The sequence below is a fragment of the Chiloscyllium punctatum genome, chromosome 4 (assembly GCF_047496795.1).
Source record: "Chiloscyllium punctatum isolate Juve2018m chromosome 4, sChiPun1.3, whole genome shotgun sequence".
NCBI lineage: Eukaryota > Metazoa > Chordata > Chondrichthyes > Orectolobiformes > Hemiscylliidae > Chiloscyllium > Chiloscyllium punctatum.
In genome coordinates, this window is record NC_092742.1 from 32,375,132 (window position 1) to 32,394,394 (window position 19,263).

Below are 19,263 nucleotides of genomic sequence, written 5' to 3' on the forward strand. Positions count from 1 at the left end.
TGAAACTTTAAGCCACATTGGCCACTGCTGTCACTGCTTGGAGGAGGGTGCTCAGATGGGCTCAGGGTAGGAGAGGTTGCCATGTATGTAGGGAGACAGCTGGGGAGAATGTTAGGTGCCAGGTAGGTAGGGTGCGAATCAACAAGGTAAAAACAATGACTGCAGATGCTGGAAACCAGATTCTGGATTAGTGGTGCTGGAAGAGCACAGCAGTTCAGGCAGCATCCAAGTAGCTTCGAAATCGATGTTTCGGGCAAAAGCCCTTCATCAGGTAGGGTGCTAGTCTAATAGAGTGTGAGCACGGGAGGGGATACAGTATCAGAAGTATAATGCCAGGTGAGTAGGGGGTAAGGTGCCAGACATAGGGTATCAGATGGGTAGTGAGTAGGTTGCTAGCCAAATAGGATACCAATTGGTTAGGATGTGGTGGAAAAGATTGGCTGCCAAGTGGGAAGGTGCCAGGATTGTGAGGTAAGTAATGCGCTGATTCGGGTAGGTCAGGACTGGTGGGAGAACTCGGAACGTATAGCGGGGGGGGCAGTGTCGGTCCAGTCTGGTGGACGGAATGGGGTTGGGGGATGGTGTAGAGCCAGGTCCAGCAGGGTGGGAGAAAGGACAGGTCTGATGAGTGGGAAGGTAAATATATGGTATGTATGGGGTTATTTAATAGTTACTTTGGAGATAGGCGGTTTATTTAAAAGTTTAACATTTCCTGCACTACTTCATTTCAGTGGATATCTTCGATTTAAATTTATTGCTGGTGTCTCTTTTTAATAGGACATTCTTATTCAAAGCTTGAGGAGCCATATGGTCTTTTTCTGCTCAACATTCTTTATTAATTATGCTCTTAATATAAATAGGTTATCGCACAGTCTGTAAACTGTCCCAACATTTAATGTGAATCCACATGAGTACATTGTATCATAAGCCTTGGGGAGTCAGAAGGCGAGGTACCACAGTCATGCTCGGCATCTGACCTCCTCTTGCAGCCACAGTATTTACATGGCAAGTCCAGATTTCCATTTCTGGTCAATGGTAACCCACAGGATGTTGATAGTGAAGAATTTGGCAATGGTTTTGGTAATAGATAAGAGTCATAGAGCTTTTTGCAACAGGGAGAAAAGCCCTTTGACCTATTGTGTCCATGTAGTCATCAACCATCCACCTAGTCTCTTCCCATTTTCCAGCTCTTGGCACATTGCCTTGAATGCGACAGGGCTTCAGATGCTCATCTAAATAGTTCTCAAAAGTTTTGATGGTTCCTGCCAATACCACCCTTTTAGGCAGTCTGTTCCAGTATTCGCCATCCACAAGGTGAGGGCAAAGCTTTTCTCAAGTCACCTCAAAACCACCTTAAAAGTGGACTTCCTGGTTATTGACTCATCTACTAAGGGCAGGGGTTGGGGGGAGGGAGGGGGTGCAGGGAACCATCTTTCTATTGAATCTACCTATGCCCCTCAGAGTTTATATGCCTCAATCAGGCCTTCCCTGCTTTCAGGAACCATCCCCAATTGATCTCACCTCTCTTCATAGCTGAATCGCTCCAGCTCAGACAACACCCCATTGAATCGCTTCAGCATCCTCTCGTGCAATCACGCCCATCCTATAGTGTAGCCACTAGAACTGCACGAAGTACTGCAGTTGAGGCCTAATTATCATTACATACTTCTCCAACATAACATCCTTACCCTTGCATTGAATGCCTTGACTAATAAAGAGAAATAATTCCAGGAGCAGCAATTCCTGTTTTATATACTGTTGCATTGTTTTGGAACTTTGGAGAGAAAAAAAAAAGTCAAAACAACGACACTTTTAAAAGGGAGAGGAACAGACAGAGCAGCACATGGTCAGATCTGTGCAGGAGAGAGAGAGAGAAAGAAACCCACACTGTTAACTGACACAGCAGTGAACCTGCACAGTTACTACCTTGGCTGTTGAATTCATGTATCACTGGACATTGGAGTGCATCTTGGAAAATTAACAAACAGTGAAATTCACAACTGATCTTGGAGAAACCTGTTTGGGAGAGGTCACAGCACAGAGACAGATAAATGAATAGTTTTAAATGTGGCTTTGGGGCCTTACCGTATGTCTGCATTAGTGAATAGAGTGTGTTCCTTCTTGATTATATATCTCTTGATTAAACTTAAAAATATAAGCCATAAGTATTAAGTTAGCCTGGAACAGTGTTTTGTAGAGGAATAAGACGGTGCTATTTTCTGGGTCTGCAGATTGGAAGCAGCAAAAATGGCCCTTAGTATAGTGATATACATTTCTTGTCAGATGTGGGAGTTCAGGGAGAGTTTAGGTTTTACTGAGGATTATATCTGCAATAAATGCCATTGGTTGCGAATCCTATCAGATCGAATGGAACAGTTGCAGCGATAGTTAGAGGCAATGAGGAATTTACAAGAGCAAGGGGGTGTGATGGATAGTAGTTATAGGAAGGGAGAAAAGCCACAGATATTGTCATGTAGATGGTTAACTCCAGGAAAGGTAAGATAAGTAGGCAGGTAGTATAGGGGTCTTCTGTGGCTATCCCCATTTCAAATAAGTATGCCGTTTTAGAAAATGTAGGGAGTGATGGATTCGCAGGGGAATGTAGCACGAACAGCCAAGTTTATGATATCAAGACTGGCTCCAATGCAATGAGGGGTACATCGGGTTCCAAGACATCAATTGTGTTAGGGGACTCTCAAGTCCAAAGTACAGACAGAGGTTTCTGTGGCCAGCAGCAAAAAAATCAGAGTGGTGTGTTGTTTCCCTGGTGCTTAAAAATGTGTTGCTGGAAAAGCGCAGCAGGTCAGGCAACATCAAAGGAACAGGAGAATCGACGTTTCTGGCATAAGCCAGCATCTGCAGTCCTCACTTTTTCCTAGTTGTTTCCGTGGTGCCAGGATCAAAGATGTCTCAGAGAGGATGCAGTATGTTCTCAAGGGGGAGAGGGGCCAGCAGGAGGTCATTGTACACATTGGAACCAATAACATACGAAGGGAAAAGTTTGAGATTGTGAAGAGAGATTACAGAGAGTTAGGCAGGAATTTACAAAAGAGATTCGCGAGAGTAGTAATATCTGGATTACTCCCAGCGTTACAAGCTAGTGAGGGCAGGAATAGGAGGATAGAGCAGATGAATGCATAGCTGAGGAGCTGGTGTATGGGAGAAGGGTTCACATTTTTGGATCATGGGAAGCTCTTCTGTGGTAGAAGTGACCTGTACAAGAAGGACAGATTGCACCTGAATTGGAAGAGGACTAATATACCGGCAGGGAGATTTGCTTGAGCTGCTCGGGAGAATTCAAACTAGTAAGGTGAAGGGTTGGGACCCAGAGAGATAGTGAGGAAAGAGATCAATCTGAGTCTGGTACAGTTGAGAAAACAAGCGAGTCAAACAGTCAGGGCAGGCAGGGACAAAGCAGAGAACAAGGTAGGATTGATAAATTAAACTGCATTTATTTCAATGCAAGGGGCCAAAGAGGGAGGCAGATGAACTCAGGGCATGGTTAGGAACATGCGACTGGGATATCATAGTTATTCTTTTTTATTCCTGATGAAGGGCTTTTGCTCGAAACGTCGATTTTGCTGCTCCTTGGATGCTGCCTGAATTGCTGTGCTCTTCCAGCACCACTAATCCAGTATCATAGTAATTACAGAAACATGGCTCAGGGATGGACAGGACTGGCAGCCTAATGTTCCAGGATACAAATGCTACAGGAAAGGAGGCAAGAGAGGAGGGGGAGTGGTGTTTTTGATAAGGGATAGCATTACAGCTGTGCTGAGGGAGGATATTCCTGGAAATACATCCAGAGAGGTTATTTGGGTGGAACTAAGAAATAAGAAAGGAATGATCACCTTACTGGGGTTGTATTATAGACCCCCTAATTGTCAGAGAGAAATTGAGAAACAAATTTGTAAGAAGATCTCAGCTATCTGTAAGAATAATAGGGTGGGGTATTTTAACTTTCCAAACATAGACTGGGACTGCCATAGTGTTAAAGGTTTAGATGGAGAGGAATTTTGTAAGTGCGTACAAGAAAAATTTCTGATTCAGTATGTGGATGTACCTACTAGAGAAGGTGCAAAACTTGACCTACCTGTTGGGAAATAAGGCAGGGCAGGTGACTGAGGTGTCAGTGGGGAGCACTTTGGGGCCAGCAACCATAATTCTATTAATTTTAAAATAGTGATGAAGAAAGATAGACCAGATCTAAAAGTTGAAGTTCTAAATTGGAGAAAGGCCATTTTTGACAGTATTAGGCAAAACTTACAAAAGCTGATTGGGGACAGATTTTCACAGGTAAAGGGACGGCTGGAAAATGGGAAACCTTCAGAAATGAGGTATCAAGAGTCCAGACACCGTATGTTCCTATTAGGGTGAAAGGAAAGGCTGGTAGGTGTAGGGAATGCTGGATGACTGAAGAAATTGAGGGTTTGGTTAAGAAAAATAAGGAAGCATATGTCAGGTATAGACAGGATAGATCAAGTGAGTCCTTTGAAAAGTATAAAGGCAGTAGGAGTATACTTAAGAAAGAAATCAGGAGAGTAAACTGAGACATGAGTTAGCTTTGGCAAATAGAGTTAAGGGGAATCCAAAGGGTTTTTGTAAATACATTAAGGACAAAAGGGTAATTAGGGAGAGAATATGGCCCCTCAAAGATCAGCAAGGCTTTGTGTGGAGCTGCAGGAGATACTAAACGAGTATTTTGCATCAGTGTTTGTTGTGGACAAGGACATGGAAGGTATAGAATGTAGGGAAATAGGTGGTGACATCTTGAAAAATGTCCATATTACAGAGGAGGAAGTTTGAATGTCTTGAAATGCATAAAAGTGGAAAATTCCCCAGGACCTGACCTGATCAGGTATACCCTAGAACTCTGTGGGAAGCTAGGGATGTAATTGCTGGGCCTCTTGCTGAGATATTTATATCATCGATAGTTACAGGTGAGGTGCTGGAAGACTGGAGATTGGCTGAGGTGTGCCAATATTTAAGCAAGGTAATAAAGACAAGCCCAGGAACTATAGAGCCTGACGTCAGTGGTGGGCAAGTTGTTGGAGGGAATCCTGAGGGACAGGATGTACATGTATTTGGAAAGGCAAGGACTGATTAGGGAGAGTCAACATGGCTTTATGCGTGGGAAATCATGTCTCCCAAACTTGATTGAGTTTTTTGAAGAAGTAAAAAAGAGGATTGATGACGGCGGAGCGGTAGATGTGATCTATATGGACTTCAGTAAGGCATTCGATAAGGTTCCCCATGGGAGACTAGTTAGCAAGGTTAGATCTCATGGAATACAGGGAGAACTAGCCATTTGGATACAGAACTGGCTCCAAGGTAGAAGACAGAAGGTGGTGGTGGAGGGTTGTTTTTCAGTTTGGAGGCCTGTCACCAGTGGACCCCACAAGGATCGGTGCTGGTCCACTACTATTCATCATTTATATAAATGATTTGGATGTGAATATAAGAGGTACAGTTAGTAAGTTTGCAGATGACATCAAAATTGGAGGTGTAGTGGACTGTAAAGAAGGTTACCTCAGATTACAATGAGATCTTGATCAGATAGACCAATGGGCTGAGGAGTGGCAGATGGATTTTAATTTAGATAAATATGAGGTGCTGCATTTTGGGAAAGCAAACCTGAGCAGGATTTATATACTTAATGGTAAGGTTGTAGGGAGTAATGCTGAACAGAGGGACCTTGGAGTGCAGCTCCTTGAAAGTAGAGTCACAGGTAGATAGGATAGTGAAGAAAGCATTTGGTATGCTTTCTTTTATTGGTCAGAGTATTGAGTACAGGAGTTGGGACATCATGTTGTGGCTGTACAGAACATTGATTAGGCCACTTTTGGAATATTACATGCAATTCTGGTCTCCTTCTTATCGGAAGGACGTTGTGAAACTTGAAAGGGTTCAGAAAAGATTTACAAGGATGTTGCCTGGGTTGGAGGATTTGAGCTACAGGGAGAGGTTGAATAGGCTGGGGCTGTTTTCCTTGAGGCATTGGAGGCTGAGGGGTGACCTCCTAGAGTTTTACAAAATCATGAGGGGCATGGATAGGGTAAATAGACAAGGTATTTTCTCTGGGGTGGGGGAGTCCAGAGAGGGCATAGGTTTAGGGTGAGAGGGGAAAGATATAAAGAGACCTAAGGGGCAACTTTTTCAAGCCGAAGGTGGTACTTGTGTGGAATGGGCTGCCAGAGGAAGTGTTGGAGACTAGTACAATTGCAACATTTAAAAGGCATCTGGATGGGTATATGAATAGGGGGGTTTGGAGATGCATGGGCCGAGTGCTGGCAGGTGGGACTAGATTGGATTGGGATATCTGGTTGGCACAGACAAGTTGGGCTGAAGGGTCTGTTTCCGTGCTGTATATTTCTAAGACTCTCTGACTCTATGATTCTATGCCTTGTTAACCATCTTATCTATCTGTTCTACTGCCTTCAATGACATATAAAGTCCCTCTGATCTTCTGTACTTCAAAAGGGTCCTATCATTTAACGTGTTTGCCCTTGCCTTGTTAGTCCTCCCATAATGGACCACTCACACTTTTCAGGCTTAAATTTTATTTGCCCACTCTTCAGCCCATCTGACCAGCTCATCTGCATCATCCTGTAGTCTAAAGCTTACCTCATTATTTACCACATCAACAATTTTTGTGTCTTCTGCTAATTTATTAATCATATCTCCTTCATTCATGTTAAGATCATTAATATACACAACAAATGATGAGGAATTTGGCACCAAACACTGTGGTATGCTGCTGGACAGAGTGGCACCCTTCAACAATCACCCTTTGTTTCTTGCTACTAAGCAAATTTTATATACAAATTGACATGCTTCCCTGGATCCCATGGGCTCTTCGGTTCTTAACCAGACCTTCATATGAGACCTTGTCAAAAATCTTATTTAATTCCACATGGACTACATCAACAGCACTGCTGTTATCTACATACCTATTCTGATCCACAAAAATTGTATTTTTTATAGACATGGTCTCTTCTGAAAAAGCCATGCTGACTATCCTTGATTAATCTTTGTCTTTCCAAGTGATGATTAATTCTGTACCTAAGACTTTTTTCCAATACAGTTCCTCCTACAGATGTTAGATTTCCTGATTTATTCCTGCCACATCTTGAATAATTGTACCACATCTATTACCTCCGGTCCTCTGGACACCTCCTGTGGCCAGATGAGATTTGAAAATTAATGTCAGAGCCCCATGTACTCTCCTCCTTTGCCTCCCAAAGCAGCTGGGATACATCTCATTTGGGATTTATCCACTGTTGGATCTGCTAAAACATGAATGCCTCCTCCCTCTCAGTGATAATTTATTCAAGTTAATTATAGTCCCTTTCCTGATTTCTAGACCTACATCATCCCTTTCTATTGAGAATGCAGATGCAAAGTACTCATTCAAAATCTCAGCTATGTCTTTGCACTCTACACACAGATTGCTACTTTGGTCCCTACTCTTTTCCTGGTATTGCCTCTGATATATTTCCAAAATGCTTTTGAATGATCACTAATGTTACCCACCAGTGTTTTCTTATGTCCCTTCTTTGCTTTTCTGGTTTCATTTGTATGTAACACTTTGCACTTCTATACTCCTCTAGTGCACCCACTGTTTTGATACCCACTTGGGTATCTGCCTTAAGTTCTTTTTTCCTTTCGTATCCAATCCTGTTCACTCCTTGACATCCAGGGTTCTCTGGACTTGTTGATCCCACCTTTCCCCTTTACTGGAATATGTTGACTTTGCAAGCTCACAATTACCATTTTGAATATCTTTCACTGCTCTGTTGTATATTTTCATGCAAATAGATGTTCCCAGTCCACTTTGGTCAGATCCTGTCTCATCTTATTAATATTAGCTTTCCCTCAATTCAGAATCTTTACTGTGAGTCCATCTTTGTCCTTATCCATAATTATCTTGAACCTTACTGAATTATGGTCAATATCACCGATATCGTCCCCAATATCTCTCACTTGCATGGCTTTTTTCCCTAAATTTAAGTCCAGTGCTACCCTTCCTGCTTCCTAGTTTAAAAAAATCTCCTGGACACATTTTAAGAATTCTGCAGCCCATGCCTCCCACACTTTGTCAATCCCACTGAACATTGAGGAAGTTGAAATCCCTGACTGGGATGATTGTTATTTTTTACATTTTTCCAAAGAATGTTGTTTTTGATATCACGTACAGTGAATTGAATTGGCTAAAGCCTGGCATCTGTGATGCTGGGGACAGCTGGAAGAGGCCGAGATGGATCATCCACTGATGTGATGGTCAGCCCCTACATTGAGAATGGGGATGCTTGTGGCACCTTCTCCTCCTATGAGTTATTCCATTTTCCACCACCATTCATGACTGGATGTGGCAGAACTGCACAACTTAGATTTGATTTGTTGTTTATGAAATCACACAGCTCTGCCTATTGCATGCTGCTTGCACTACTTGGCGCGCAGCACAGTGATGTACAGTTAGTTGCCCCGGGAGTCCTGTTTTGGAGCTTCTGCAGGTTGACACCTCATTCTTAGAAATGCCTGGTGTTGCTCCTGGCTCGCCTTTCTGCCCTCTCTATTGAATCAGGGTTGATCCCCTGGCTTGATTGTAATGGTAGAGTGGGGTATATGCTGGGCCATGAGGTTACAGATTGTGGTTGAATACAATTCTGTTGCTCATGGATTTAAGTTGCTAGATCTGTTCAAAACCTATCCCTTTTGGAATGGTGGTAAAGTCACACAATGTGATGGAGGGTATCCTCAGTGTGAAGGGAGAACTTTATCTCTGAAAGGACTGTCCAGTTGCTATTCCTACTGTCATGGACGGATTATAGCCACTAGACAGATTAATGTACAACAACTCATTTGGTGATGTCAAGATGGAGTAGGTTTTTCTGTCACATTGGTTCCCTCAACATCTTCTGCAGACCCAGTCTTATATCTATAACTTTTGGGACTTGATAATGTATTTTGTATTGAAGTCTCTCACCTAAAATAAATTCTGTGCCTTCGCCCTGAGTCATGTTCAAAATGGAGGAGCACTCAGGGAGAGGAACGATTGTTGGTAATTAGCACTTTGTTTCCTTGTCCATGTTTGACCTGGTGCAAGAGATTTCATGTGGTCCGGAGTCAATGTTGAGGGGTCCCAGGGCAACTCCCTCTTAACTGTACATCACTGTGCTGCAATCTATGATAGATTTGTCATGTGGGTAGAACAGGACAAATCCAGGGATGGTGACAGCGATGTCTTGAATATTGAATGGCAAGTTCTGTGAGAATGTGTGTGATGGGCTGCTGGAGAAACTCAGCAGGTCTGGCAGCATCTTTGGAGAGAGAAAACAGAGTTAGCATTTCGAGCCTATTTAGAAGAAGTCGGTTTCTTTCTCCACACTTGCTGCCAGACCCCGATGAGTTTATTCAGCGCTTTCTCTTTTCATTTCAGATTTCCAGCATCTGTAGTATTTCACTTTTATATATTAGCCTGTTGCTTGATTAGTCTGTAGGACAGCTCTCCCAATTTTGTTAATAATAAGCCCTGTGTGTCATTGAATTCAGGGACTTTTTGAAAGATCTTGTCAGACTATAACTCACAACAATTATGAACAGGACTAGGCTGTTTGGCCCTTTGAACCTTCTCTGCCATTCAACAGGATCATGACTGATCTGACATTCCTCGAATCCACCTTTCTGCGTTATCTTCATAATCCTTGATTCCCCTAATGATCAAAACTTAAACAGCTCTCTATTATAAGGAATTCCAAAGACTCACAATCCTCTGAGAGAAGAAATTCCTCCTCAACTCAGTCTTAAATTGGTGCTCCTGAATTCTGAGACTATGCCCTCTGGTCTTAGGTTCTCCCATGAGAGGAAACCTCCTTAACATTTACCTCGTCGCCCTTAACAATCCTGTATGTTCCAATGAGATCACTTCTCATTCTTCTAAACTCCAGTGTTTCGGACTGGGCTACTGAATGTCATAGAAATGAAGACTAACAAATGGTCAGTCAGAAAAAGCAAGCATCAGGTTCAGAGCAGAAGTGGGTCCAATCATTTTCAACATGGCTAATCAGCAATAATGTGATGGAGCAGAACTCCACACCTCAGACCGTGCATCCCAAGTCTCCCCTGCCCCCAAACTGTTAGACAACCGATCCAAATTTCATCATACTGGAGTAAATAAAATAAAATGAAATCAGCATTATAATGGATGTAAAATTAGATGGCAGAATTTCTATTTACATGTACAAAACAGTCCAAAGGTACTAAAACATATTTTCCATAAATGGGAAATTTTAAAAATGATTACCAGTATTTCCAACTGACATCGAATCATAAATCAGCTTGCAGGACTTGAGCAGATAGGTGACCTTCTTGTCTGGTGAATAAGCTTGGTGCATGGTACTGAGTTTCTGCTGTATTTTCTCCAAGACACTAACTTCAGGTACACTGGTAGTTACACCCAAGTCGGTGGTGGTTGTGTTTTGCATAATCTGTTGGTTCTCTTTCAAAAGCTTCAGATTGCCATTTTTGGAATGAATTTCCTTTAGTTGCATGTTGATATGGTCTTTTAATGGTTTGAGAACACATTTACACAATGCTGATTCCACAACAGCTTCTAAAATAGATAAGAAGACTACACTGTTAGTTAAGCAACACACATTGCAAATAAAAATTGACAGAAGGATTTGAATTAATTAGTGTAATACATAAATTATATCAAATATATTAAACTACAGCTACTCTCTCTGGCTCCATGTAGTGAATTTATTGAATGCCTCATAATTTGCTTTAGGTCCAATAATTTGAGTGTAATACTCAAAACCAGGAAAGATGGCTGTGAATTTAGGAAATGTGAGGCAATGTTTTTTCTGCTTTTCTGTTTTTGCATTGAGACTTCTTTCCTGTTTACTTTTCCTTTCTTATTAAATCCACCCTCTAGAAGATAGCTTCTAGCTTCTGTCTTTAGTCTAATTTTCACAAGGTACGGATTTACATTTGTGTATTTATAAGACATTCATTACAAAACTTCTTACTCCATACAAGACTTTAATTAAGCCTCTGCTGTCATGTTGTGTTCAATTTTGTCTCCTCACATGGTCAAGATATTGAGACTTTGGAAAGAGTGCAGTGGAACTTTAATAGATTAATCCTACTTTAAAGAAGCACAGATTCAGAGATGATTTGATTGATGATTATTAGATCACAGAGGACCAGATGGTGTCTGTATAACCAGATTATTTTTAAAGCATATATTAGAGTGGACCGGAAGGTAACCCCACAAATTACATGAGGGTTGAATTAGATATGATGCTAAAAGAGTTTTCTGTTCCCTTGAATAGCATGCAAGCTCATAAAACAAAGACTGAAATTGATTCCTTCAGCTGAGAGATAGACTTGCTTTTAATTGACACCGAGATCACTTCATACAACTTATGTGTACTTTGTAACATTAATTAGGTTCAGTGTGGTCTCTGGACTGGAACTGATCACCTAAGGGTCAAATGATTTGTCCTGAAATTGTTTTCTTAATTGTTTTGGTTTCTAATCTATCTTTTGCTTTTTGCCTTTATCAGGAGAGTATCTAGCTCGGAGTGGGTTAGGGACTGGATTTATTGTGAAGCGCTGTCACAATGGTCAAAGTTCCTCTGGCTTCTGGAAGTGTTGCATGCTTATCAAACACAATAGAATAATAGACTCCCTACATTGTGGAAAGACACCATTCAGCTCATCGAGTCCACACTGACCCTCCGAAGAGCATCATACCCAGACCCAGCCCTCCACTCTATCCTCAAAACCCCACATTTCCTATGGCTAATCCACCCAGCCTGTACATGCCCGGACACTGTGGAAAATTTAGTATGGCCAATCCACCTAACCTACATGTCTTTGGACTGTGGGAGGAAAGTTGTGGAAGGGTCCCAGCCATTTTGAGGCAGCAGTGCTAACTGCTGAGCCCCTGCGAAATAGATTTCAGCTTGCTTATGCCTCTTTCGTGGCCTAAATGAAGGTGAAGTGTGGTCTAATGTTGATCTGAAGTGTTTGCTGATCATCTCTCATCACCACAATCTCTAGGGATTTAATGTCATTCTAAATGCCCACAGTCTCTGAATGTTAGTTTGTCTTTGGACATCTGCCTAGAAAAATGATCCAAGTCAAAAACAAGAATTACTGGAGAAACTCGGCAGGTCTGGCAGCATCTGTGGAAGGAAAAACAGAGTCAATGTTTCGGGTCCAGTGACCCTTCTTCAGAACTAAGAGTTGTGTTGACATCATTAACAAACAAACCTCCTGTCTGCTTCTGACGGTGATTGTTTCAGGAAAGACACGGCAAGCATAAACAACCCAGAACCCAATGTTGCAAATCTTAGTATCTAATACCTGGTACTCATAGGGCATTAGGCAGGTTGGTATTTACTACAAAATGGATTCCTGTTTCACTATCAACCAGATTTATTGCAAAGTCTTGACTGTACAATGTTAAAGGATGGACTTCCTACTCAAAAGTCAGAGGAGAGTCAAAAATAAAACATTGTCAATTCAGGTGCAAAGCTTCCTATTCGATAGCATGTTCAATTCTTTGGAGGCAAGGCCTTTTACCTCAGTTGTCATTGAGCAAGAATTTCTTCCAGTAAGTAACCATAAATTCACAGACTGTACCGAAATATGATTTTCAGATCATAACATTTGTGCCATACTTTTTCACCATCTACAGTATTAATAATCTCACTCTCATGGACATTCCCTGCTGCAGCCTCCACCCCCATAGCTAGGAAAATCTCTTTTAAGAAACTTTGTCAACATGGTTTCAACAACTGTTCATGGTGCAGAATCCAATGTTATGACCATTACTGTGTAAATAATCACTTTTCTAACCCCTCCTTAAATTCTTACAGTGATCATCTTAACCTTGTGCCTCACAAATTAGAAATACAGTAAAAATCAATCTTTACCCAGTTTTTCTTCAGATTGGTAAGATGAATCCACCATTTGGGTCAACTCTGTACTTTGTAGTAAATAGCTCTTGAGCTGTGTCATCATCTGCCGAATCTCCTGCAACATTTCTGTGCTAGAGGTATGATTCTGCATCACTTCCATTGTGTATGCTTTGTAATCCTGAACCAGGTGACCAAAATATGACTCCTTCTCTTGAGCCAGTTCTGTTATTTTCTTCTGAATTTTTCTGTCTGTTGAACGGAAAGCATTCAAAACATTGCTTAAGGTCACAATTGACAGTCTGTTTCTTGCTTTGTCCAACATCATAGAGTGCCGTTGCTTCCTAGTTCGTGAATGAGTGTGCACTGGATCTTGCTCTTCCTCTGTGCTGCTGGTGGAGTAAGAATCTGCTTCGGAAATGGGATTGGATATGTTCCCTTCAGGTGAGTACAACGACCCATCAGCTAGTTTCAAATCCGTGGAGTTACATGATTGCACACAATCGCTCTGCACTGAGGAGTCAGAGACATCTTCTGACTGATCCTTTATTGTAACTAACTTAACTATCTTTGACGCTTTGTTTTCCTGACCTCTGGTAGTGTGTTCTTGATGGGTGTCTTTGTTGGCAATTTGGTTGGATAATTTTTTTCTTCTTGGAGGAGCAATAGGTGTAGACTGACCTAACTGTTTCCCTTGCACAGTATTGGACATGCCTGAAGTGCTGTTATTCAAACCATCAATACTTTGCGATTTGTCACTCATCAATTCCTGCTGTTCATTTGCAGCTGATTTAATGGAGTCTTCAACTGGCAGCTTATCATTCCCTGTATTATCAATGCCTTGTTCAACTTCCTTAGCCTCCTTCCTTCTCTCCTCACTCTGGCTGCTGTCAATGTCTGCAGGTTGTTTTTCTGATGGCCGTCGTCTTGGTGGAACTGGTGGGAACTTATCGCGATTTGGAGTTCCTATATAGTCCACATTGTTTTCGATTTCTTTGCTGCCCTGTGGCAAGGCCTGAACCTGCTTGATTAAATTGTCATGCTCCCTTCCAATTTTAATTTCATCACCATTTTCCTTGAGCACTTTGTCACACAGTGACTGGTTTCTATTTCCACAGCTATCAGACAGCACAGCAGTCAGTTCTGATGGCTTTGGTCGAGGAGGGAGTGGTGGGGGTCTCCTCACTTTCAGATCCATGTTATTTGTAGAGCTAGGGCGTTGGTCTGCTGATGGTTCTGTCGGAGGGCCAGTGCTGCAGCATTCTTTTATAAACACAGGATTGACAAACCACAATTTGTCATTTCCTGCTGACAACTCAACCTCGCATGAACATTGCCTTTTATCAGCAGATATGTTTGGAGTCATTTGACGGCCTTGAATCTGGTTGTTAATGGTATTCGAGTCTTTCGAAACTGAACGAGTTTCTTCCTGACTTCGTTTATTTAAGTATGAACTCCAGAAATCTATCACAGAGGACACAATAAGCAGCAAAACATTTCAGTCAAAGAGGTACAACATAAATTGCAGAATAATAGCCAAAAGTAATCGCGTGCTATACATTTTATGTATTTTACATGTGATTATATGTGAGTCTAAATAGACACCTTCTATATGAAACTTTGCATTATATGCTTCATCATTTACATCTACCCAAACTGTAATATATCTCTTTGCTGAATTTGCAGCATTCCATTTTGAAAGTGTTAAATCTAATTTGGTGGGCCAACTAATTGAATAAGTCCTGGTTGGGATCATTAGTTTGTGATGTTTCCAATTTCCCATCTTGTTAATGGCAAGAAAATGGGCTATACCCTGCACAGGGTGTACTAACCTCTGCGTGCCATTCCTCATTCTTTAATAATATGCCCCCTGGTGCTTAACTCCCCCATTCTAGGAAAATGACCTTTGCTATTCCCCTCATGATTTTATAAACCACTATCCTCTTATGCTCCAGTGAAAAAGTCTCAGCCTATTTTTATAACTCAAACCCTCCACTTCTGGCAACATCCTGCTAAATCTTTTCTGAACTCTCTCCAATTTATTTATATCTTTCCTATAACAGGGTTACGCGAACTGATTACGGTATTCCAGGCAGAGACCTCACCAACGTACTGTACAAACACAACATGACGTCCGAACTCCTACTCTCCATGTTTCCCCAAATTTGATGCTGATGTCAGGGCTTCCCAAAGGGAATGGGTCACAAACAGAAATTTGAGGGTTGCGAGGTCCAAGGCAGTAATGGCTACCATTGAGCTCTGACTGAGTGAACGTCTGCTGTGAGACAGTTTAAGCCCTTGTATTTTTCACACTGTGGAAATAGCTTAAATATCATGAACCTCGTGTTCTGGCTCCTGAAGCTGTAAAAATTGTGTACTTCAAAAACATTGAAATATCCTGATAACTCTCTGTATTCCACCTCACTATCTGCCCTCCTCGTTGTTCTCTCTCAAGGGGGGTCATGCTAATTTTCCAGCCTTGAAAAAAAAGAGAGAGAAATTTTGGGGACCACTGCATTACATGTCTTGGGGACCATTTGAAAGGTGTTTTTACTGAATTATTAACATCAAATAATTGCAAAGAAATTGAAATCAAATGGAATATCATTTTGTCTATTTCTCTTCACTGTGTGTTCTTAAAGAAATATATTTGTTCTGACACAAAGCCAATGATGTCATGGGGAGGAAATGGTTTGTGTATGTTGCTGGAAACAATAATGTGAAGGAGCCAGTGAAAATGCAATACTTCTGGATTGTGGAATGTTGTGCACATCCGTTGTAACAATACAGTCAGCTATCATTATTATTCAAGATGTCAAACACAGATTCTACAAAAGACAAAATTTTCCATCAGTGCATACCTATCCCCAGATGTGAAACAACTTGTAATTCTTCAGAATTTGTTGCTTCTGCTATTGCTTGTGGCAAAACCAGTGTCGATGGCAATATATCTCTGTACAAAAAAAAGTATATTCAAGATGAATGCCAGTCTGTTGAAATATATTGTCATAATGTTTTGCTAACCAATAACTTTAAAATCTATATTATATTAGACATGCACCATTTTAATTTAAAAACTGCTCTCATTCTCACTGGTGAAGAGAATGTTAAGTGGTGATTGTATTTTCTAGATTATGAAGGGGAACACATCATTTAGATTAAGGTGAAATGAAGTAGGTAGGATGGTGTGGGACCAGAACTTTCACCACCCATCCCCTTCCTTCCTTTGCCTGAATTTGGTTTTGGGTGTGAAGTACCAGACTTTACCTTCTTGTTGAGATCTTTAAGTGGTAACTTAATAAACATTTAAGGATTGTTTGCCTGTGAGATGCAATAATTTCCACTCCAGGCAGGATTGGAAGACATTGGCCTAATTGACTGGTAAAACAGCACAGGCAGGATGTCAGTTGAGGTGCACTTGGGTCTCTCAACTTACAGCTGAAGGACTGTTTATAGAGGATTGGCCACGAGGATTTCCATTACCCTTCTATCCCACCCCCTTGGCCCCTTTTCCCCTGCCACCAGCACCCTGCACGATTCTCCCCTCACACCCTCAAAACAACATTTACCCTCTATTTTGGCAAGAGTGATCCCAATTCTGAGAGTTCCGATGGTGTTGTCCCAGCAGCAGCCATGACTCTGACAAGTTTCGGAGTTCTCAGCCTCCCACAGGCCAGCAGTGCTTTGTGGCCAGTATAACCTCATAGTATTGGCCAAAAGCCCATTGAAGCCAATCAGTGGCCTCATTGCAGTAAGATCCAGCAAGCTTTCAAATCCTGCTATCCCGAAAGAAACACCAACAAAACTTACAAATGATCCATACTGGGCCAACTTGTCTTATTTACTTCAAATACAAAGCTCCAGTATGACTGGTAAGTTTAGTTACAGCTATTACATTTATCGAAAGAAATTGTTTTTTTCACTTCTTGGGAGACTCTTGAGTTTGGCGTGTGTAAAGTGCTGAGGGGAAAGCATTGTGTAATCTTTTTAAAAGGTGTCAGGAGAATATGAAGAAGTAAAAAAGGCTATTTTGAGTGCTCACGGATAGGTACTAGAAGCATATAGGCAATGGTTCAGAAATGTAAGAAAGGAACCAGATCAGACCTATACTAAGTTTGAAAGAATTAAACAGAGCAATTTCGATAGATGGATGAGAGCATTCAAGATAGAAAATACATATGAGGCTCTTAGAGATATTTTCTGCTGGAGGAGTTGAAAAACTCACTTCCAGAAGTGATAAGAACTCGTGGCAAGGAAGAGTGTTTCAACAGTGAGAAGACTTACCAGGGGAAAGCAGTGGAGCACAGGACTCTGGCACAGAGTCTGTCCCTGCTGCTCAGAATGGAAGGGTGAAGAGGAGAAGAGCAGTACTCATTGGGGACTCCATAGTTAGGGGGACAGACAGGAGGTGCGGTGGGGACGAGAGAGACTCACGGTTGGTGTGTTGCCTTCCAGCTGCCAGGGTTCGTGATGTCTCTGATCGTGTTTTTGTGTTTAAGGGGGAGCGGGAGCAGCCCCAAGTCGTGGTCCACATAGGCACCAACGACATAGGTAGGAAGAGAGATGGGGATGTAAGGCAGAAATTCAGGGAGCTCGGAGGAAGCTTAGAGCTAGGACAAACAGAGTTGTCGTCTCTGGGAATATTGGCTGGGAATACTATAGTACGAGTACTATAGATTGGTCAGTTTATGTCCAGAGTGTGCAGGAGGGCTTCCTGACACAGTATGTAGACAGGCCAACAAGGGGCGAAGACACATTAGATTTGGTACTGGGTAATGAGCCCGGCCAGGTGTTAGACTTGGAAGTAGGTGAGCACTTTGGTGATAGTGATCACAATTCTGTTATGTTTACTTTAGTGATAGAAAGGGATAGGTGTACCACTGGGCAAGAGTTACAGCTGGGGGAAAGGCAGCTGAGAGGTGGCAAATGGAGTTTAATGCGGACAAGTGTGAGGTAATTCACTTTGGTCGGAGTAACTGGAATGCAAAGTACTGGGCTAATGGTAAGATTCTTGGTATTGTAGATGAGCAGAGAGATCTCGGCGTAAACACAGATCCTTGAAAGTTGCCCAGGTTGACAGGGTTGTTAAGAAGGCATACAGTGTTTTAGCTTTTATTAATAGAGGAATCGAGTTCCGGAACCATGAGATTATGCTACAGCTATACAAAACTCTGGTGCAGCCCACTTGGAGTATTGTGTACAGTTCTGGTCACTGCATTACGAGAAGGATGTGGAAGCTTTGGAAAGGGTGCAGAGGAGATTTACTAGGATGTTGCCTGGTACAGAGGGAAGGTCTTACGAGGAAAGGCTGAGGGACTTGAGGCTGTTTTCGTTGGAGAGAAGAAGTTTGAGAGGTGACTTAATAGAGACATATAAGATAGTCAGAGGGTTAGATAGGGTGGACAGGGAGAGCCTTTTTCCAAGTATGTTGACAGCGAGCATGAAATGGGCAGAGCTTTAAATCGAGGGGTGATAGATATAGGACAGATGTCAGAGGTAGTTTCTTTACTCAGAGCGTAGTAAGGGTATGGAATGCTTTGCCTGCAATGCTAGTAGATTCACCAACTTTAAGTACATTTAAGTCATCATTGGACAAGCATATCAACATACATGGAATAGTATAGATTAGATGGGCTTCAGATTGGTATGACAGGTTGGCGCAACATCGAGGGCCAAAGGGCCTGTACTGCACTGTAATGTTCTATGTTCTGTGTTCTATGACTCTGTGACCAGTTTTAGCCATGCCAAATTTCTTGAAACCCTTCAAAGCCATCATCAACGCAAGTGATGTTGGTGTTGGAGTTGTGTTGTTACAAGAGGATGAGTGTGGAATTGAAAGGCCAATCAATTATTTTTCAAAAAAACTGAATATCCATGAGAAAAAATATTCAACCACTAAAACAGTGTTATTGAGTTTGGTAATGGCCTTACAACATTTGAATGTTTACATTGCAAACAATGCATCAGTGATGGTTGTGTATACTGATCACAATCTTTTGACATTTCTAGAAAGATTTAAGGACAAGAATACTAGATTACTTTATTGGAGTCTCAAGTTACAAACCTTTAATTTAACAGATTGTAACAGGTTGCCAAAATATTATTGTGGATGGTTTATTGCAAGTTTAAAAGGAAAATGCTTATGTAAGATAGAAACAGTAGTGTTCAATTTTATATATAGTATAAAATGTGTAACTCTAGATTCATGGATTTGGTAATATAATGGAGTTACAGTTTTAAAAGAAGAGTTCTAAAAAAAAATTATGGTTCATTCTTTTCTTAAGGGGGAGGTGTTGCATATTTGGGTAAAGTATTTGTAGATTGGGAGGCAGGA

General features: G+C 41.6%; 1 protein-coding gene across 3 annotated transcripts in view; it reads right to left on the reverse strand.

Moving 5' to 3' along the window:
• Window positions 1-19,263, reverse strand: part of rin3 (Ras and Rab interactor 3) — a 140,298-nt gene that overhangs the window by 51,029 nt on the left and 70,006 nt on the right. For all 3 annotated transcript variants that reach the window (XM_072568326.1, XM_072568324.1, XM_072568325.1), the window contains exons 5-7: window positions 15,791-15,882; window positions 12,948-14,393; window positions 10,304-10,612 (exon numbers count right to left, since the gene is read on the reverse strand). In XM_072568326.1, coding sequence (XP_072424427.1) covers window positions 10,304-10,612; window positions 12,948-14,393; window positions 15,791-15,882 — 1,847 coding nt within the window. The remainder of the gene's footprint in view (window positions 1-10,303; window positions 10,613-12,947; window positions 14,394-15,790; window positions 15,883-19,263) is intronic.